Raw genomic sequence first — 21,947 nt, 5'->3', positions numbered from 1 at the left:
CAGTGTGCCGCGACACATGGTCGGGTGTGCCGCAGGGAAAGTTCCCCAAACTATGGTGCCCTGTGAAACAGGAGAAAACAATGGGGGAGAGAAACCTGGGGATGGGGGAGAAACAGGGGAGAGAAGCAGGGGGGAGAGAAACATGGGGATGGGGGAGAGAAACAGCGGAGAGAATCAGGGGGGAGAGAAGTTTGGTAGAGAGAAGCACGGGGGAGAGAAGCACAGGAGAGAAGCACAGGAGAGAAGCACAGGAGAGAAGCACGGGGGAGAGAAGCACGGGGGAGAGAAGCACGGGGGAGAGAAGCACGGGGGAGAGAAACATGGGGATGGGGGAGAGAAACAGCGGAGAGAATCAGGGGGGAGAGAAGTTTGGTAGAGAGAAGCACGGGGGAGAGAAGCACGGGGGAGAGAAGCACAGGAGAGAAGCACAGGAGAGAAGCACAGGAGAGAGAAGCACGGGGGAGAGAAGCACGGGGGAGAGAAGCACGGGGGAGAGAAGCACGGGGGAGAGAAGCACGGGGGAGAGAAGCACAGGGGAGAGAAGCACAGGAGAGAAGTATGGTGGAGAGAAGCACAGGAGAGAAGCACGGGGGAGAGAAGCACAGGAGAGAAGCACGGGGGAGAGAAGTATGGTGGAGAGAAGCACAGGAGAGAAGCAGGGGGGAGAAGTATGGTGGAGAGAAGCACAGGGAGGAGAAGTATGGTGGAGAGAAGCACAGGAGAGAAGTAGGGGGGAGAAGTATGGTGGAGAGAAGCACAGGAGAAAAGCATGGTGGAGAGAAGCACAGGGGGGAGAAGTATGGTGGAGAGAAGCACAGGGGGGAGAAGTATGGTGGAGAGAAGCACAGGAGAGAAGCACAGGGGGGAGAAGAAAACAGGCCCAGGTTTCACACTGAGTGAGTATAAATACATTTAGAATCTATATTATTAACTATATGTATCATATGTAATGTTTTAGTGTCATTTTGTGCTATTTTGGTTGGTGGTGTGCCCTGGGATTTTTTTAAGTATAAAAAGTGTGCCGCGGCTCAACCTTCTTTTTCCCTTCTTCTGTATTGTGTATAAATGAAAATAAAAACAAGGTTTTACAAAAAAAAAAAGTGTGCCGCGGCTCAAAAAAGGTTGAAAATCACTGGGTTAGACGACCCCTCTGCAGCCACCAATGGCTGCAGGACTGCTCAAGCTCTGGTCCTGGCACGGTTATATATTGCTAGTGCTGCTGCATGCAGATACTGAACCTCCTCTGATGTCTATATAATACATGTTACCAATAGAATTGACATTACATTGGGGGAGCTGTCTATGTCACAAGTGCTGCAGTCTCCCCTGATGTCTCTATAATACATGTTACCAATAGAATAGACATTACATTGGGGGAGCTGTCTATGTCACCAGTACTGCAGCCTCCCCTGATGTCTATATAATACATGTTACCAATAGAATCGACATTACATTGGGGGAGCTGTCTATGTCACAAGTGCTGCAGTCTCCCCTGATGTCTCTATAATACATGTTACCAATAGAATAGACATTACATTGGGGGAGCTGTCTATGTCACTAGTGCTGCAATCTCCCCCGATGTCTATATAATACTTTACCATGAGAATAGACATTAAACTGGGGGAAGGTGCCTGTGTCACTAGTGCTGCAGCCTCCCGTGATTTCTACATATTACATGTTGTTACCATTAGAATAAACATTATAGTGGTGGTGGGGGAGCTGTCTGTGTCACTAGTGCTTCAGCCTCCCCTGATGTGTATATAATACATGTTACCATTACCATAGACATTACACTGGGGAAAGCAGTCTGTCAGTGGAGCTGCAGCCATGGGACCTTATAGCTGAGTGAGCAGTGATTTATATGATCCTTGCCCATTTGACTGCGGCACTAGTGACACATACAGCTTCCTCCAGTGTAATGTCTATTCTAATAGTAACATGTAATATATAGATAACAGCAGAGGCTGCAGCACTAGTGACACAGACAGCTCTCCCCAGTGTAATGTCTATTCTAATAGTAACATGTAATATATAGATAACAGCAGAGGCTGCCGCACTAGTGACACAGACAGCTCTCCCCAGTGTAATATCTATTCTAATAGTAACATGTAATATATAGACATCAGGGGAGGCTGCAGCACTAGTGACACAGACAGCTCCTCCCAGAGTGTAATATCTACTCTAATGCTAACATACATTAGAATAGAGGGTTAGTATGGCTTACTATGCAACAATATATAACTGTAGGGCCTGTGGCTTGAGCACCCTTGCAATTCCAGAAAGAGACACTGGCGGCAGCAGAGGGGCCGTGTCACCCCTTACTAATGCCAATCAATTTTTTATATATCGGCGTGCCCCTTTAGGTGGATATCCCCTTTAGGGAATAGCAGGTTCCCCCTTGCCATCTCTTTGGAAGCTTCTGACGCATCCCAACTAGTTTGGGGGCACAAAAAAATAAAAAGGTCTAATCTGTGGGCCGAGGGCAAAAGTCAAGCTTTAAGGAGATTAAAATCTAAAAACGGAATGAAAGGGACGGCGACAATAAGGGACCGGGAGGAATCATGTGAAAATTTGATGACATGAAAGCTCTGGGGCTTTGCCTTGTTGCTAGAGCACCGGACAGAGGCACCATTCAGGAGGACGTGGGGGTGGTGGAAAAAGAGAGAGGGGCGACAATGAGAAATGGAGTGGAAGATGCGAGCGTGAGAAAAAAAGAAGAGAGGAGTGATGGAAGGAGAGAAAAGTAGAGACACGACCAGACCAGGCATTAGATGGATGAAGTGAGAGACTGCATAAAAGGGGAGGGGGAATGATTGAAAGCGGAGGAGATAGATGGACATGGGTGGGTGGGGGGTGGATTAGACAGGTTCACAAGATGGATGAAGCCAGCGGGACTCATTACCCTGCCTGTTTTCTGGGTGTTTATGCAGCTGACACAGACTGAGGACCAGGAAATAAATGTTATCACTCCGTCTTGAGAAGACTCTGAAGGTGCCCGAAGTTGGCAATGCCCCCCCCCCCCCTCATCGTCATAGGGTTATTAATGGTATCCTTCCACCCTCCTGACAGCATGGCCAGATGAACAGAATATCACTCCACCAGCTTAGGCCCTCGGCACAAGAACAGTTCAAGGAGACATCCATGACTCATAACCTTGGGGTTAAGACACGGCCCCGGCTCTTTGAAGTAGGCCGTAACATTCTGTGATCCGGGGCCAGTGAGGCTTCGGGACCCATCAAGCGGTTCTTCCCAGAATACGTGGAGTGGGGACTTTAGGACTTCTAATTTTAACTCCATAAGTGTGCGATTGTGTCTGGAATACAGTGCAATGATTCAGCCACGGGGCTGGCAGAGTCGACGGGTGGAGGGGAGCAGATTTCCAACCATACGCAGAGGAGACGCGGTGACAAATGGGCCTTGCGGCATGCAAATATGTTTTTAATTTAAAAGGCAATCAATAGCACTGCAATTCATTTAACGGGATGCGTGGATCCCTGCCCCCCTCCTATTCCGCCTCACAATTTTTTTTTCAATCCCTTTGAGCTAATGTTAACCTCTTGAATGCCATGCAGAACGCAAACCTACCTGGTTCCAGTGATTTGGGATAGTCTCTAGGGGGTTGCCCTTCTCCTCTCCGATCTTCTCCCTCTTTCCCCTTGGAGCTCTGAACGGGCACGGGGCTAACAGCTGGAGAGCTGGGCACCAAGGCGGAGCTGCCATCAGGGCAGGCCGGTAAAGTGCATGGGGCCAGTGGCCGAGGCGTTGGGCATTTGGACGGAGGCCGCAGGGCGGGTGAGTGGGAGCAGGGCGAGAGCTTGGGTTGTGCGGGGGCAGAGGGTGGCGGGAGCAGCAGGCTGGGAGGGGTCTGGCTCTTCAACGTGTTTAAGGCATCTGCTTTACTATGGGGCTTTATAGCCTTTTCTGGTGGGTCTTCAGACTCCGGCAGATGATCCTCGGTTTTCCTCTACGGAAAGAAACGAGATATTACATTAGCGCCACGTGTGGGACGGAAGCCATCATTAAAATGTAAGCACTCTAGTCTCACGTACTTGAAGATGGCTTTGCCTCTGAAGCTCTAGAGCCTGTGCCGCCCTTTGCTGTTGCAGGGCATAAAGCTCCTGTTGCCGTAGAAACTGTGACCTGGAGTAGACCGGGAGCTGTCCTGGGTGCTGGAGGTGAGAGGCGGGTCCTCTGCCAGGGTACATCGGAGGCCACAACGAAGCCTGATCCATGACATCAGCTGAAGGGGGGGGGGGGGAAGCACAAATTAGAATGCCGAGCAGTCCATACCACTCCGGCTAATTATAACTATTGCGCTCATTTACAACCGCGCCAAGTAAATACATAAACAGACCAGACAACATTTGACCTTTAACCTTTCACTGCAAGCTCTCCGCTTAATATGCATCAGCTTTTGCCTTGGCCGTTATTGCCAATCGGTAACACCGCATTTATGACACAGAATCTCGTATAAAACATACAACTAAAACAACATAGAAGACTATTTTTTCAAAATGATTAGGCCACCGGGTGGCACGGCTGAGCACAGAACATCGATACAATAACCGTCCCAGAACACACGATTTAGAAAACGTATTGCCCTTACCAACTTACCAAGAGAGTGTGGAGCAGTGTGGGGAGAGGGCTCCGGAGGTAGAATGACCAGTTGGGCAGGAGGTTCCTGGGATAGGGGGAACACTGGTTGCATGGCACTAGGCATAGATGGGGGGAATCCTGGGGGCAGGTTCTGATGCAAAGCTGGGTGACTAATACCTGGGGGCAGACAGATTAGCTACAGTTTATACAGCTTGGAGGACTTTGTATCCATCATAGTTTGAATTCTATATTTTTACATAATAAAAAATAAATCCTTGCGAGTGCCAGGGCAATGGAGCACTTCCAAATGGTGCCGAGTGCCAAGTTACTTGACACCATTTTATTTGTCTTAACACAGGAAGACCAGTTTCCTCCAAACGCATACGACAAGCTCATGCCTGCACAAAACTGCCGAGTCAGCTTGGCACGCTCGGATTACACATTGTTCTGCTTTAGCATTGTACAGGCGTTCGGGCAAAAAACCCATGTAGCCCTGATACAGCTTCTAAAGAGAGTGGTGTACTCACTGTATGATGGGCCACCCATCCATATGGAAGGACTCCTTGTTCTGGGCAGCCAGTGGGGATGGGTTGGGTGCGTATGTGGCGTAGGGTCAGCTCCTAGTTGGCTGGCTTGGAGAGAGGAACCACTCGCTATCATAAGATGAGGGGTCAGATCACCAGGGCAACCGCTGGAAGGATGGATTCTGGCAAACTCAACCAGGTCCTTGTTTTCTCTAAAACGAATGGGACATGAAAGGTGTGAAACAGGATTAGGGGGTCCACATTCCTGCGATCGAGCCGCCCCAAGAGCTAGTAGCAGGGAGCCCGCTGTATAGGCCTGACAGCTACTCACTGCATTAAAAGATCTCTGCCAGGCATCCCCAGCCTCTCATCACAAAGACGGTTTCTCTCTTCTTCTGCATCCAGGTCAATCACATGCATGGACCGGCCAGAGCCTACAAAAAGAATAGAAGGGGTCAGCGGAAAAACACCAAAAGCTTCTCTTCACATATACCAAAATTAGATCTTCTATTTAAGAGGTCTTGACTTCTACAGAAAGAGGGATATTTACCCGATTCCCTCTATCCTTACGCCACAAGTAATGGAGACCATGAAGACTAGGTGGAGTAAAACACATCAATGGAACATAGTGTTATGGGACATGATTTAGACAATCGAACTTAGCAGAAAAATAGGTTTTGGGTGGACATCTTCTAGAGTTGGTGCGCTAAGGAGAAGCTGAGATGACGTTGTGATGTCCACCGTGAAGGAAGGTCATAAAGGAGTTAACATCTTAATACTAAAAGTCTTGCCAACCGGCTAGACAACACTCAAATGGAAGCGGTGTCTCATCGGTAGAGCAGTCCAGAGGCCGGCTAATGTAAGCCACGTGTTCCTAGCAAGCCAAGGGCTTCTGGTAACCCCGGATATTATTTTTCTGCCAACACCCTATCCCCTTCTCTCTCGGTTGGTCCCCCCCCCCGTCCAAACCACATGGTGACATCACTCTCATCACACATCAGACAGGAACCTCTCTCACCTCCCACTCGCAAAATGCTTCCTCCCAGTGGAATCCACTGTGCAAATCCTGATTTAGCAGGTTTCTTAACTTAGCCACCGACTCCTGGCACAAAGTAAAGGTTTGGGTGTCTGTAACTTCTCGTGTTAAGAGCAGTGCCATCCATCTGACACCACTATAGCCGTAGATTAGCTTGCCTGTCTGCAGAATAAGTACCCTTAAGTCCAGATAAGAGTTTCACCCCCCCAAAGGGAAGATCTTAAGGGCATAAGTCATATCTCCAAAGCGGGAACCAGGTCCTGTACTAGTTAAGAGTCGTACTCTCATACGTGACCACAAAGCTCTGCATACTTTTACTTTCTTTTAGACAGGAACACAATGCTACCAACGTAGATCCCTCGCGGTGCACAAATCAGTGGGGGCAATGGAGTCAAAAGCATAATGATTGGAGGAGTTAATACATCCTTAGCGTAACCCCGTTCTTAGTTTCCTACATGTCTATGTGTAATGCATAAATGGTGGAAAATAAGGCCAGTGGCAACAAAGTCACAGTGGGGACATGTCCTGGGGCACAGATTACCCAGGTTATCCCATAATCAACTTCAAAGTTGGGATACCAACATGTTTTGGGTCATTGTGGCCCATACCAATGATAATTTTGAACATGCACCAAGTTTCTCCTCATCATACCCACCTTTCTGAGACACATTATTCCTGCTCTGCCGACTTGAACCTGAACCATAAGATGACTCATGGCGGCTGCTGGTGTCTTTTTGACGTGCCACCGCCACAGCAATGCCAACGGGAGGCTGCCTGACTTCCCCTTCTCCGTGAGAGTTGTCATTCTCTCTACTTCGGGCACAGTCCATCCTCTCTTGTTCAGGCTGGCACTTGTTTCCATGGAATTTAATTTCTTGATGGGAACAACTGGTCTTCATGTTCCCCAGCCCCACAAAGGGGGTCCTTTGACCCACAATAAGTGCTTGATTGCTGTATTTAAGCAGGTTTTTCATGGCAGAAACCTCATCTGTGGGGCCTTGTATTTCCTGGCTCAAGGGGGGGCCTGGAGTCATCAGTGCAGCCTGTTGTAAACTTGTGCTAAAGGGGTCAAGGTAAGAGTTCTTTCTGTCCTCACCGATAGACATGGGAGGTTCTGTCCATGGGGCCAAATGAGGCCCATTGTAGCCCAAGGAGCTAAGTTCAATGGTCTTTCTTTTTGCATCTTGGCTACTTCCCGTTTGATCCATGTCTGTCGGCCTGTGCTGCTGGTGCCGTATCCTTGCAACTTTTTGAGAACTACTGTGCACCTGCGAGTCCTTGGAGGACCGGTCTAAAGTGCAGCAGGACTGGCTGGTTTTTATACAATGTGAATCCTGGTTATTAGGACGGGGACAGTCTTGTGGTGCAGGCATATCAAAGTATGAATTCTTATCGATGCCCCTCTGCATAACAGTCTCTGAATTTCCACTGTTTGAAAAGTCTAAGTTTTTGATCCTTGCGGCTGTGTTCTGCGGCCACTCCGGCCTCCTATCCCCTTTAGATTCGGCTTTTAAGTGGGAGAACGTATTAGCGTAAGACCCAGGCTGGTGGGAGTCAGAGTTCATGTCATGGCTCTTGTCTTTTCCATCTCCTCTGTCCATATGGCAGTTATCCTGGGTCACCTGAAAAGGCCGGCTTTTGTCGGTGAAGTGCCCCACGGAAGGCACTAACGTGGGCCTGCCCATCTTTAGATCCCTGCCAGACTTGTCCTGCAAAGAGCACACAACGTCCGAGTTGGAATGAAGCTGCAGACAGGGGAATGAGCCAGTGGAGGTGTTGAGTGGAGCAGGAATGCTGGGCAGACTGGATGGGACAGTGTATGACACAGAGTGGTGGAGCATTTGCCTCCGCTCTAGGCACTCGCTGTAAGGTTGCTGGGGCTCATGCTGGGGATACGACCGGTCGGATCTCATGTCTTTGGCACATCGATTCTGGCTACTTTGACGAGGCATCCCTGCCCCAACAGTGCAGCTGGACAGCAATGCTTTACTGGGGTCCCCATTGAGCACCTTTGAGGTCATTAAGCAAGAGTTCAGATGCTTGGTCCGGTTATCACACGATCCTCTCTGGTGCATGTCCTCCTTGCAATGACTATCCATAGACATGGGCAACACCAATTTCTGTCTCTCCTTGCCATCTTCCTCCATGTGCCTATCCTTTAGGTCCCCTTTACCCATTTTCTCCTTGTTCAACTCTGTGCCCCCCAGATAACGGTCATTGTCCTTCAATTTCTGCATGTGGCTGTTCTCCCTGTCCCGGCTACATGAGCCAATGGGATGACCGGGAGCCGCCCGTGCAATGCTGGGGAAATTGTGGTTGGCTGACAGGAGGGTCGGTTGGGCTGGCAGGTTCCGCAAATAGAAATTATCTGGAAAGACAGATGACAATATTTTAGGCAAAAATCATACAACAAATATCCAATAAATTGTGATTAAAAGCTTTTAAATCTGAGGAGCTAGCTGTAAACTCAACTGTATCCCTTTAAGGTTGGGGACAATTAATATGGCTACTTTTAGACATCTCTCACCATTCTGGAGTCTGGGAAAGCTGGATAATGCTATTATAATGACACACAAACTGTTTTTTACAGTTTGTTTTTTCCCAAAAATTTAAAAAATCATTTTTAACCATTTTACCCGATTCACTCAATACATTCCATGAAGCTTAAAAACCAGATAGAAAGTAGACGTACAAGAAACAAGTACGCCGACTCGCCACTTCCCTGGATTAGGGGAAAACCACAATATTGTGAAAGGTGAGCTCCTATTAGGAGAAGTCTCTGTCAGCACAGGAGGTCCGGGGCCTGGGACTCTCCCGAAATCAGCAGGCCGGGGCCCCAATGGGCTAGGGTTACACTCCAGCAACATCTCTCCACCTGTTCATCTCCGGACAGTCAAAATACAACTTTAATGGAGACAAATTGTGAGCCAGAGGCAGAAAAGAGACACCGCGGCATTCAGCTGGCACCGAGGCAGGAGTTCTAGTCTATAACCAAGAGGGAATAAATCTTCCCCCCCACCCTGCTGGGAAACGGCCGGGCCGCTATATATGGACACAGTATCAATATACATTTTCGATTACCTGAACTATAAAGGTCAGATTCCTAGCATGCGCAATGTATATCTGTCACAGCAGATTTCTTTCTAGACAATTGAGCAGAGATCCAGAATCTTCTGGCTGACCACAGGGACACGGACATGAAATATCATGTGTATTACTCAACGGGGATCTACGCCTAGATTTATCCTCGGCTATCAGAAAAGGTTGTTGCTATGGATGGGCATCTTGGCGACAAGGCCGCATTAAAGGTAGGACCACCCTCCCCACCACCTTAGGGACCTAGAGGGCCACTGCCAACCACCCTCCTTGTTGCCCTATTCTCCGGCACCCTGTCCCACCATATCCCGCCATTCTAAGATTCTATTAATCAGATTTTTCATTCGCCGTTATGGTCACACCTTACATAATGCTCTTCTAGGAAGAATCCTAAAATTGTTGGTCAAGGTGCCAAAGGGCTAACAACTTTTCATAGCTTGGCAGGTCCACCCGTAACCAAAGCCTCATTGGTCAAATGATCGTACATGGCTGAATGTGAACCTCAGGCCGATATATATACAAAGCCCAATTCGGTGTGTTTCCCCATAGGCAATAACTGGCCTTACAGTCAGTCGGGCCGGGCCTACTTATGTCCGTGATACATAATGAAAGAATTTTTATTTTATTTTTTTACAGTAAAAGCCACACCTAGATGGTATAAACAATAGGTGAAATAAACTTTAGATTACAATTAATTCTGATGACTGTTTAGTAACTAATAGGATTATAGAAGTAGTTAAAGGGGCGACGTCACAAAGAAAACCAAGTCTGCAGTGATGCATTATGGTAAATGGAACATACTTCAAATGTACAAATAAATGTTAAAATTTATTGTTTGAGAGATATAGACTCCCTAATCCCACCATGTGTGGCTTTGTTTCATGACCTGCTGCTTTGGTAACAGCCTGACAAGCTTCCACTTTTTTTTGGTTGCACATGCTCAGTTTAATTGCAGTCACATGACCTGTCCCATCAGGACTGGCAATTGGTTTTCACTTGATATGCAGCAAGGGGACTTGTGGGAAAGTGTATGCACTGTTGCCTGGCAACAGGAGGATCAGAGTTCACAGAGGAAACCAGGAAGTGATCAGACGCATAGAGAAGAAAACGTATGTGGTACTCATCTGCTTATTCCTGCTTTGCTGTGTGACACCGGCCCTTTAAGGACACCTGAGGGCTGCCTATTAGTGCTAAGAAATAAAAGGTGACTTCTTAAAGTTTAATTTAATTCTAAAGGTAATCAAACTAAATGAATAGAAATTATATATATATATATATATATATATATATATATATATATATATATATATATATATATATATATATATATACACACACACACACACATACATACACACAATTTTATTGTTTTGACTAAAGGACCTTTAAAATAAAAATAATAAAATAGATTACAAAATAATGTTAAAAATATAAAAAATAAAATGAATACAAAAAACTAAATAAAAATAATAAAATAAATAAAATATAGTATAACAATAGTAACAGATAAGTTAATAAAAACAAATAATGAAATAATAAATAAATTTAAATAAATATATTTACTGACGAGAAAATTTCCCTTTCCCCAGCCATATTACTTACTACCTATAAGGTTCCTCTACAGGTTCCCATTTCTTTCCTTCATTTTATACAAAAGGGAATAGGATTCTAAAAATCGGAAAATTCTAATATAATTTAAGCAAATTTTGTCCGATTAGCCGGTCCCTAATGATGACGGCCGGGTTTCGGCCCCCTGCGGCTCTTGCGGAGAAGATTGAGGCCACTTACCTGCCGGCAGCATCGCCCTTTTTTCCCCCCTCAGCAGAAGACACCGACTAACCTCATTTCTGCTGCCTGGCGGCTACGGACGACACAGGAAGATGCGATTTTTCCCGGTCGGCCATTTCCCCCCAGTCTTTATTTTGCCGTCTAATCTTAATATTGTCACCAGACGGCCACTTGCTATTCCTGCTGGCTCTTCAGCCTCAGAAATGCAACGAAGGACAGATTAGTGGGGGATTACCGGAGGAATTTCATGCGGCAAGTAATACAGAACGTTGAGAAGGTTAAGTAAACGCAGGTCATAAAAAATTCAAGTCCAGTCCTGTTATTTCAGCTTAGTTCTAACTTTGCGAAGGGAAGAAAAAAAAAATCAGAGCGTGAAGACTTGTGGGAATGTGGAGTTTCTGCATGCATGCCTGTCTGCTGCCAAACGGAGGAGCAAAGCGTATGCACGGCGTGTCAGCGGCAGCGGCTTCTACCAAGTATGGCAGAAACTGGAATCAGGCTTATTGTTTCCTATACAGAAATGTCCCTAATAACCAACGTGTTTTGTCCCTGAGGCCATAATATTTTATTATTATTTATTTTTATTATTATTATTTTTTTTATTTATTATTATTTTTATTAGTATTATTATTTTTATTAGTAATTATTTTTTTATTATTATTTTAGTATTATTATTATTATTAGTACTTATCAGCTGCTGTATGTCCTGCAGGAAGTGGTTTATTCTCTCCAGTCTGACACAGTGCTCTCTGCTGCCACCTCTGTCCATGTCAGGAACTGTCCAGAGCAGGAGAGGTTTTCTATGGGGATTTGCTGCTGCTCTGGTGTGTATCAGCAGGGAAGATATGGGTCGGCTGTGATGGATTTTTATTGCCTGGCCTTTTTGTTCTGGGAGAGATATGCCAGTAACAGAGCTGCAGCCTGTCTCTTGTGGCTGTGGCTGGTATTGCAGCAAAGTCAGATGAATAAGACTTAGCTGCAATGCCGCGCACACCCAATGGAAAGGAGCGTCCGTTTCCTGCATTAAAAAGGGACCCCTTTTTCCTAAACTTAGATGACCCCTTTAAGAAGCACTATGGAAGTTTTTATGCCCAGACCAGGTTGTCACTCTCACACAATGGCGGCACCTCCTTCCTGGCTTTGTTTTCCTTCCATATTAAAGGCCCCTGACCTCATCCTCCATGACATCATGCATACTGACTGATCCAAACCACAACCCGCGCCATTGTACCATTCATTTCACACCTCTTACGGGTGACGGATTGTTCTGATAAGCAATAAATGAATTACAGAATAAAGGAGGAATAATAATGGTCGTTTTCACAATGACAAGTACAGGACTGGGAACTAGGAAATATTACAGAATACGACTGTTACGGTAAACCAGGTACAAGGGGGGGGGGTAGACCTGATATAGGGAGGAGGAGACGGTCCTGGAAAAATAATATTAATTAATATATATATATATATATATACACACACATATATATCTCATCTGCCTGACCACTAGGGGCGCCGTTTCTGGACTATTATACACAATTTTTTACCTTTTTGGGACTCGTAGAAGCGATGTTGTCCGTACAGGACATTGCTGTTTCCGTGGTCCAAGTGGCTCATGGGTAGGAAAGTGGAAAAACGAGGATAACCTGAAAAACACAGAATTACAGAATTAGAAAGTATTAGAAAACAGATGGTCTCTACTGTACATCATTGTACTATACAGTTTAGCTGGGTAAGGCTGGGTTCACACTGCGTTTTTGGAATCTGTTAAACATAAATGTTTTATGGAAAAAAACGGATGCAAAAAACGGATGCAATTGTAGGTCACACGTTTGGATTAGGGATGGTACAAACCCGAACCCTCCGCAATGAATCCCACTGTCTGCCCGCTCCGTGGAGCTGGCGGATCCAGCGGGAGGACCGCCTGGGAAACTGGGATACAGCCAGAGCCATAGGCTGTATCCCAGTTTTCCAGGCATTCCTTCCGCTGTATCCGCCCTCTCCACGGAGCAGGCAGACAGCGGGAATCTGATGCTGAGCGTTCGGGTTCATACGAACCCGAACATCGGCAGGTTCGGACGATCCCTAGTTTGGATCCATTTTTCCATTGACTTCCATTATATATATAAAAACACAGATCGAAACGGATCCTTTATTTTTAACGGACACAAAAGTAGTGTTGACTACCGGATATGTTAAACTGATTGCAAAAACGCAGTGTGAACCTACCAAGTATACCAATGATTAGTCACTGATCGCAAAAATAGACGCCGTACATAAGAGCTGACTGGTGTCAGAAAGCTATACAGATTTAGAATTTACTTCTATTTAAAAATCTCCAGTAATCCAGTACTTATCAGCTGCTCTATGTCCTGCAGAAAGTGGTGTATTCTCTCCAGTCTTACACAGTGCTCTCTGCTGCCACCTCTGTCCATGTCAGGAACTGTCCAGAGCAGGAGAGCTTTTCTATGGGGATTTTCTGCTGCTCTGGACAGTTCCTGACATGGATAGAGGTGGCAGCAGAGAGCATTGTGTAAGACTGGAGAGAATACACCACTTCCTGCAGGACATACAGCAGCTGATAAGTACTGGAAGACTTTTTAATAGGGCTCGGAGGTGTGTAGCCACCTTTTCTGTCATTTTAAGGAACTATAAGCCTAGAAATAATTCCTTCCAATAAAAGAAGAAAAGGTCTGGCTCTCACCCAGGTAGCAAAAAATAAATAAAAAACAAATAAGAAATAATTCCGCCCGCACACACGGTAACATCTTGCAGAGATCATATGGGGTTAAGTTGCTGCTGATCTTTCCATCTGGACTTGGAGATGAGCCAAAGGGCGCTGGGTGTAAACGGGTTAAGAAAACTCGCTCAGAATTCATGTAAAATTAAACATTTCAAATATACAAGAGTTTCTGAAACCGCAGCGTACGCCATGTATAGTGTCACTCATCCGTCATACTAACCCGGTGCCCTTGGTTAGGAACCCGCTAAGGTGGTCCGCTTAACCAACATGGCTAGGAAGTACTGGTAGTTTGTGTCCATTCAGTCTGAAAACAAGGGGGATTGTGGGAAAGGGTGTGCTGCATCGCAAAAGCAGGGTCAAAGGTCAACTGCCAATACCCCTACAGTAATAAATATTAAGTAAAGTAATAAACAAATACAATACAACATTTTTGTATTAATAATAATAATAATAGTAATAATAATAATAGTAATAATAATATTATTATTATTATGTTGTTGTAGACCGCGCAGAGGGAGGAGGCTCCTGCTGCAGCCGTGGTCTGGGACACCCAGAATAACCTAAGAGCCCAGACATTTTATATAGTTATAACCTGCATTTTCCCATGTTGTAATGCGCCCCCTTTGAGAAGTGCTGGGACTATGGGTGGCCACTGACTTAGATTGTACAGGTACTATGTGAATAACAATGTCTGATCACCGATCGCGCCGCGATAGTCTCGCATTCCTGCTTTAAACCTTTGCCCGGACAAGATAAGATGTCATAATCTAGCAGCAGATTATGGCGCGTCGGCCATGCTTCCTGTAATATTCCGCTGTGCCCCTGAGACTTGGACTGTCTGTACTAAAAGGATATCTTACCCAGGAAACCAAACATACATTCCTCGGCCTTACTCAACACATGATGCAACGGACGAGGTGGATGATGATGATGATGATGATGTTGTATCTCCACCACGTACCGATCTGTACAGAGGGCAGGATGAGCTCCGACACCATAGAAATAGACACATGTATACACAGGCCCAGTCACAGCTATAGGAGGATATGGATGGAGAAGGAAGACTGGTGAAGGGTTAACCCAACCACTCAGGTAGATGGTTTAGCTCAAGATGGGCTCAATCAGCAAAAATTTTTACATATCCAGCCACCCACTGGGACACTATTCTTTAATATCCCCTCTCAATCACTTCTTATTGCACACAGTGAGCTTCACACTCCAAGTAATTGCAGCAAACAGCACGAACACGTTCCGGCCTTTATTACCACCACACAACGAGCCAACTTTATCTCACGTCGGATGTGATTTATGGGGCGAGTCTGAGTCACCCTACAGCACCGGGACCGGACTGAACCCAAAATGACTGGTTCTGAGAATAGTGGAGCACAATGGTTGGTACTGTTACCTTGCAGGACGTCAACGCGACTCAACGAGGATGCCAATGGCCTCGAGGAGTCGGCATGTTCTCCTGAAGACTGTGTGGGTCTCCTTATGGTTCCCTTGCTCCTCCTCATGTGCCCTAAACATACTGATAGGTAATTTGTTTTCTGTAGGTATGCAAGACCCTCTCTGAACCTAGCCCTATGTGGATGACTAGATTACAAGTCACCGGTTATGGATGACCAATTTTAGTGGAAAACCTAAACCTAGATGGTCTTCTATTGGGATAAGTGACCCGAAAAAAAAAAGACTATGTCCAGTCCAGGTTATGTGAAGAAATTGTACAGAATCAGAAGAACATGGCTGCTTTCATTGCAACACAGCTCCACGCCTGTCTAAAGGAGGTGTGTGGCATTGCAGCTCGGTTTCTCTCTCTTTATTAAGGTGTTGCGCCACTCTATTAACATTTTGCGTTACTCACCTAACCAGTTCCTGTTCCTACACTTCCTGCAGTCTCTGTACCTCCCTCTCGACATGGACATGTGACTGCTCCAGCCAATTACTGATCGCAACAGAGACCCACCTCAGCCAATGATTGGCTTCAGAAGTGTCCAGTGAGAGGAGGAAGTAGAGACCTGCAGGGACCCCGGAAGCGTTAGGACAGGAGAGACTTTAGTCTTTGCTGGATAATTGGATCTTTTGTGGAGTCCGACCGTTCGGCATTTGATCACTGGTGGCTGAAGAAGTTGGATGCCGCCCTAGAGAGTCCGGGAAACCATGCATACAGCCATAGTCTAACCGCCAGGGTTCAAATGCCAAAACAATTGGATTGAATTGCAATGAACTCTAATAATTTGTACCGGCATCAAAACCATATCAGGTGGTGGTCGAGTATTAATCGAGTGTCTATATATAAAAGGCTTGTGGTCCGTTTACATGGGGCTATTATCGTTAATAAACGACCGAATCGTGGCGATAATCATGGTGTGTAACGATCGAACAATGAGCGATAAGTCGCTGGTCGTGGTCTTTCAGTGCGTTCTCAAATCATCGTTGGTCGTGCTTAGATCTTTCGTAGATCTGTTCGTGTAAACGTTCTTCAAAGGCAATAAAAAACCGATGGGGCTGCACTACTGGACACAACCACTGGACACAAGTTTTTGTACTCCTAGATTAACCCTCTTTAATGTGTCGGAGAAAATATATATATATATATACTATTACAAGATTATTGACTTTGACCTAAAAATGTAAAAAATGATAAATAAAAAAAACACCGCACACCACAAACCTAAATCTTCCAATATTTGTATATTTTTCAGGACACCCTCGAGGAAAGGTTTTACACGACACAAGGTATGTAAGCACGTTAATTGTTTTCTATGGCCGGATCGATACCTCTTCCTCCTCTCTATGGTCCCACCCTCTTAGACATCGATCATGTAGCGCGTACGCAGCATCTACGGACAGAGTGCTCTAGTGAGGAGCATGAGAAGTTACACGGCCCCCAGCAGCTCGTTCCTTGCTGCAACAAAACAGTTGCGTTTCCTTGACCTGCAGTGGAAAGATTTCAGTCTATGGAGGAGGACTGGGAAAGAAGACTTCCAAGCCTTCCACATTCTTGCAGCTGTCTCTTTTAATTGCCTCTTGTTAAAAGACTTTTACTAGCTTTCATTTAAGTAAACAGCAGTCAGTAAATTCCTCTACCACAGATGCCCCGTTCCCACGTGTAACCTTCCACTGACCCCTGGACTCATCCAGCGCCTCCCAGCATTTTCATATGGAGTTAGTGAAGAATATTATAGGTGAACATCTGTTCTCCTCCCCCAGTGACATCTTTCTAACCTGTTCTAACAAAGAATAGGAGTTGTATCTTGGGGGTAGAAATCAGAGTTATGTGTCAGAGCCGCAGAATGCTCATTACTGCAAATGTCATATTTCATGTTACATCAGTTTGCATTAATGCATCAAGGTAGTCAGCCTCGCCCGCAAGTAACAAAACAAGTCTTCAGAAGCGGGATACAGAATGGGCCACAAGGCAGTTGTTGAAAGCAAACAAAAGAAGCTTGGAATATGTACAGACAAGGGGGTCCTATTAAAAAAATCCATATGGAGACGCCTTCTGGTGTTGGTCTGTGCCACCACATTTCGGAACAGAAGTTTTTTTTTTCCATGCCCTACATCCCCAACCCTTGGATGAAGAGGGATGGTTGTCTCAGGTTCGTCAGAGTTGAGGAATCAGGATCTGCATGTTGAGTCGACATTCTGTCTTTACCTGTTTGAGGAAAAACCTAGCTACGACTGTTGGTACCAAGGGTAAACAAATAGGTTGGGACCCCCAAATATCCAGTATGTCCTCCAGTTGAGCAAAAAATCAAAAACATCAAGACCAAGTCATCCACCATTACAGTATGGAAGGGTTTGTTTGGTCAACGCCGCACCCTACTCTATCTTGGAGAACCCCATTAAAGGTGGTTGCCTCAAGTTCCCTTTGTAGGTATGGAGCATGAGGTCTATGCAAGTTTAAGTCATTTACAGGAAGGAAACCATAGAGAGAAACCAGACACCATATAAGATGCTGGGCATAACATGGCAGCCTAAAACCAAAAAACATCTAGGACAAAGGCTATGGTTACTCCAAAACAGAGGACGCTGAGGCTTATTTAAGGTCCCATATCTCCATTTCTTTGAGACAGAAGTGGTCATTTCAGGTTTCTCCTACGAATCATTGTTAGTATTGAAGGAGCCACGGCTTTATGTAGGGTTGAGAAACTTATGAGTAAGACGTAGGTGACCAACATAACTTGGAACCCACCTTCTCACAAGCCTCCGGGAAGATATTGTCCAGTGCGCCACCATTGCTCTCCAAACAATTCAAAACATATAGGCCAACTAGTTCAATCCCATACATCAAATGGAAATAAAATAAAGTAGTGTCCCCCATAAGCTAAGCCAGTGTGTTCCAGTGTTTGAAGGTACGAAGAAGCTCTACAAAGGCTTAAGCCATCAATGAAGAAGGTGGCCAACACAGATGGGACTTAATAACTTAGAAGATGCTAAAAGTTAACAGTCTACAACCTAATCCATAAAAAAAAACTAAACAACTTAATAATCTATTCAAGACCAAGTCTAAAGGTGACTTGGTCTTGACATGGAGCATTGCATGGATGGTTGATACCACCACTCGAACGACAGAAGAAGCTCCTCCAAGTGTCTACAAGTTCTCTGAGAAGAATGAGCTACTTTGCATACTTATTTCCCATGCAGCATTGTACGGCTTGTAAGACTTGATATGCCAGTCTGGCAGTCTCCTCGAGGAGGCAGTACTACTCCCCCCTAGTCTACGGTCTATAAGAAATGCTGTCAAGGTAGAACATTCCTATGCGAAGCCAAGTTCCTACAGATCTCTCAGAGTTCCTGAGGAATTTACGACAAAGTCTATATCCAAACACTAAACTGTAAGGCACCATGGACCACGTTGGTGCTATATAAAGGATAATAATAATAATAAATACTATACCAGATGCTCAGTCATCTTAATCTTTGCATATCTTAACAAAAGCTTACTTGATCTGTCAAGCAAATGGAGCAAATCCATTCTCCGAGATCAATAGTCCCTATAAATTTACAGTTGGTGTGAACCAAGATCTTTAATGGTACCACTTGATGAATTCCGTTCATGCTTCGTCTTCCGAACACATGGAAAGACTTATGAGATATAGCCAGGCCGTATGAGCTTACATCTGGAAAGACATGTCCAGTCGGGAACACAGTTAAGCAGACAGCTCCCTCAGCAGGAGATAAGGCTTCTTTAAACTTAGGATGCCTATTGAGTATTGAGGAGAGTACTTTGAGTACTGTGAATCATAACAGCTGCCCGTTGGGAAAAAAAAAGAAAGAAAAAAAAAACGTTGCATCTCATCTCGGCCCCTAGCCTTAAGAACAGAGCTGGCGATTCTGAGCCCCACAGAATGAAGTTCCGTGCAGCTGTGCTTGAGGAATTCCCAGGGCGAAGGGGCAGAGATGCCCGGGTACAAAATGTGCAGCCTGCTTTGAAGCCTGGAGCCTACGCCAGGGCCTGAAATGGCTTCATTCAAGGACAGACACAGACAACAAGTCTTTGTGTGCCGTACAAAATTAGGAGATAGGAGGCTGGGGAGGATGGAACACGGCAAAAACAAACAGTGAGATGGGCAGCTCAAAAAAAATCTAAAAATCTAAAAAAAAATTGCACTTTGAAATTTTATTTATAGGAATATAACAAGAATCTGATGGGTATAAGTGGCAGAAAAGGATGCAAGACGATGGACTAAGGCACACAGTGGTATTCTGCCACCTGTAGCCCAGATGGTGGCATTACTCCTGCACCATCACCGGTTGTCGCTGTGCAGCAATATAGATCTAGGGGAGGCTACCCATAAAGGGGGAAGGGCAGGCAGCAGATTTCCCATACCGTCTATATTAATTCACGACACTTTGTTTTGATTCCCAACAAGGTCTGTGTGACAATGTTTAGAAGTCTCTTTCCGGAGTCTTGAAACGCGTTGTCATCTCTGTGCCAATTCAGCAAGCAAAGGGTTGACCTGGGAATATCGGAGGAATTCTATTTGCAAGTTTAATTACATTTTTTTTTTTTTTTTATTGCCAATGCCTGAAGACACAAGGGGGAGGAGGGGGAAGCAGTATCGGCAGAGAGACATGAAAGATGGAAAGGGGGTGGGAAGGAATTTAACAATGCTGTGATGAGTGAATATGGGGTGTGAGGTTTATGAAACACAAAAAGGTGTATTTTGCTTTCTTTTATGACATCGGCAGCATCTTACCGACGAGTATCTGATCGAGGGGGATGGGCAATTGACAGTAATATCACTTATAAAAGAGTTCTCAATCAGCGCAATTTTACTTTAATTGAGTTATTGAATTTTAAAATATATTATTGCTTCATTAAGTAATTCTATACATTTAAAAACAAATAAAAAATTAAAACTTTTACATTTAAAATTTAAAATGTAAATATAATTGCCAAATAAAATGAAAATTATAAAAAGCAAAAGCACACAAAAACAACATGACCGAGAACAACCAACAAGAACCAGAACCAACAACCAACAAGAACCAGAACCAACAACCACCACCAAGAACCAGAACCAACCACATCCACCAACAAGAAACAGAACCAACAACAACAACTACAATCAACAACAAGACCCAGAACAACCAACGAGAACAACCAACGAGAACAACCAACGAGAACCAACAACGAGAACCAACAACGAGAACCAACAACGAGAACCAACAACGAGAACCAACAACGAGAACCAACAACGAGAACCAACAACGAGAACCAACGAGAACCAGAACCAACAACAAACAACCACCAACAACAAGAACCAGAACTAACAACAACCACCAACAACAAATCAGAAACAACAAAAACAACAACAACAACTGGTGCAAATTCCTTTTTAATATTTCGTGAAGCATAAAAGGTTTTTTTTATTTTTTTATTTTATTATTGTTCTATTATATATATTTTTGCCAAATTTAGAATTTCCTCAATGAAAAAAATTGCAACAACAAAAATACAATTTTGGGTTGCACACCAATCTAATCCTCCACACTTCCCTCAATTGATTTGCACGTGTGCCCCCCCTAACCTGCGGTTCCTTAACTGCTGCACAACCCTGCACCCACCCTGACGGTTGTAGTTCCACAGCTGGAAAGGAACAGTTTAGCCACAACTGTCCTAACTGCACCATACCCTCACAAACCGATATAAAAATAGACCAAAAAAAAAAAATCTATTTTTACTCTTTTTTTTTTTGGCTTCCTATCCAGCAGGGAAATTGTTAATAGAAGGAATCGTGCGAGATGTTCTACAACTTATGCAGCACAGTTATGGATGAAGAATACAAAGCAAGCCCTTGAAACTGCCGGCTGTTTTGGCAGCTACATTAAAGGTAACGCCAGGTATTTCCTTGACACCCAACCCTACAGGAGATCCCAGGAGGAGGCAGGGGGAGGGGGAGGAGTGCCGCTAAAGCAGTCTTGGTTTATAAATATACATACCAGGTGACTGGGAAGTCGTACACAGAGCTGGCACTTACTCTGCCTCTTGGACACCTTAGCTGCCAGCATGTGCATGGCACGGTTTGGGTCACAGGCAAAAAAAAAATTCGTCAAAATTTTATTAATAGTTTTAATTTTTTTTTTCCTTCTGCTTTTGAATGAGGAATGCATTTCTACAATCCACCCATCTGTAAAACACATTCCTTGTAGACTTTGAAGGCGGCCAATACCCGACCCGGTCACAGATGACCGAACCATGGATTAGTTATCGGATGAAAACAGGCTGTATGTCAATAACATCTGTACGTCCGCTCATTAACATCTGCCCGCTCCCCATTGGCTTAGACACACCCAATCCTCCCCGCATCTGTTGCGTCTAGTAACCCTATTAACCTGTCTTATGCTGGAGTGAGGGAAATAATTAGGTAGGGTCATTCTGTTATTATTCGCCCTGCCTGTATACAGCCACAGGTGCCCCCACCATTCCCGATACCCTCAGCTTATGCCAAACATAAGGCCTATGCCCTCTACAAGGTCAGCTTATTCCTCTACCATAAGCTAATTGGCTATAGGACGCCATCCGCACCAGAATTAAAGTGGTTTTCCCACCATAGATATATATGACATATCCAAAAACCCTTAAAGGTGGAGTTTCCCCAGCCACACCCACGAGGAGGCTTTGCTTGGAAGTCTCTGTAGCTCCATAGGCTTCATT

The 21,947-nt window shown here is 45.0% G+C and overlaps 1 protein-coding gene and 1 long non-coding RNA gene across 8 annotated transcripts in view; one reads left to right on the top strand and one right to left on the bottom strand.

Moving 5' to 3' along the window:
- The window catches only part of BAHCC1 (BAH domain and coiled-coil containing 1), a 111,703-nt gene that overhangs the window by 27,174 nt on the left and 62,582 nt on the right, over nt 1-21,947 (bottom strand). For all 7 annotated transcript variants that reach the window (XM_069953784.1, XM_069953783.1, XM_069953786.1 and 4 more), the window contains exons 4-10: nt 12,588-12,686; nt 6,812-8,524; nt 5,452-5,554; nt 5,124-5,332; nt 4,615-4,773; nt 4,050-4,240; nt 3,586-3,964 (exon numbers count right to left, since the gene is read on the bottom strand). In XM_069953784.1, the coding sequence (XP_069809885.1) occupies nt 3,586-3,964; nt 4,050-4,240; nt 4,615-4,773; nt 5,124-5,332; nt 5,452-5,554; nt 6,812-8,524; nt 12,588-12,686 (2,853 nt within the window). The remainder of the gene's footprint in view (nt 1-3,585; nt 3,965-4,049; nt 4,241-4,614; nt 4,774-5,123; nt 5,333-5,451; nt 5,555-6,811; nt 8,525-12,587; nt 12,687-21,947) is intronic.
- Nucleotides 10,326-21,947, top strand: part of LOC138772959 (uncharacterized) — a 30,515-nt gene continuing 18,893 nt past the window's right edge. Inside the window, exons 1-3 of the long non-coding RNA XR_011359854.1 lie at nt 10,326-10,456; nt 16,486-16,519; nt 21,002-21,123. This is a non-coding gene — a long non-coding RNA (uncharacterized lncRNA). The remainder of the gene's footprint in view (nt 10,457-16,485; nt 16,520-21,001; nt 21,124-21,947) is intronic.

This window comes from Dendropsophus ebraccatus, chromosome 14, assembly GCF_027789765.1.
Source record: "Dendropsophus ebraccatus isolate aDenEbr1 chromosome 14, aDenEbr1.pat, whole genome shotgun sequence".
Lineage (NCBI taxonomy): Eukaryota > Metazoa > Chordata > Amphibia > Anura > Hylidae > Dendropsophus > Dendropsophus ebraccatus.
Note: the sequence above shows the minus strand (reverse complement) of the source record. Positions and strands in the feature narration are given on the sequence as shown.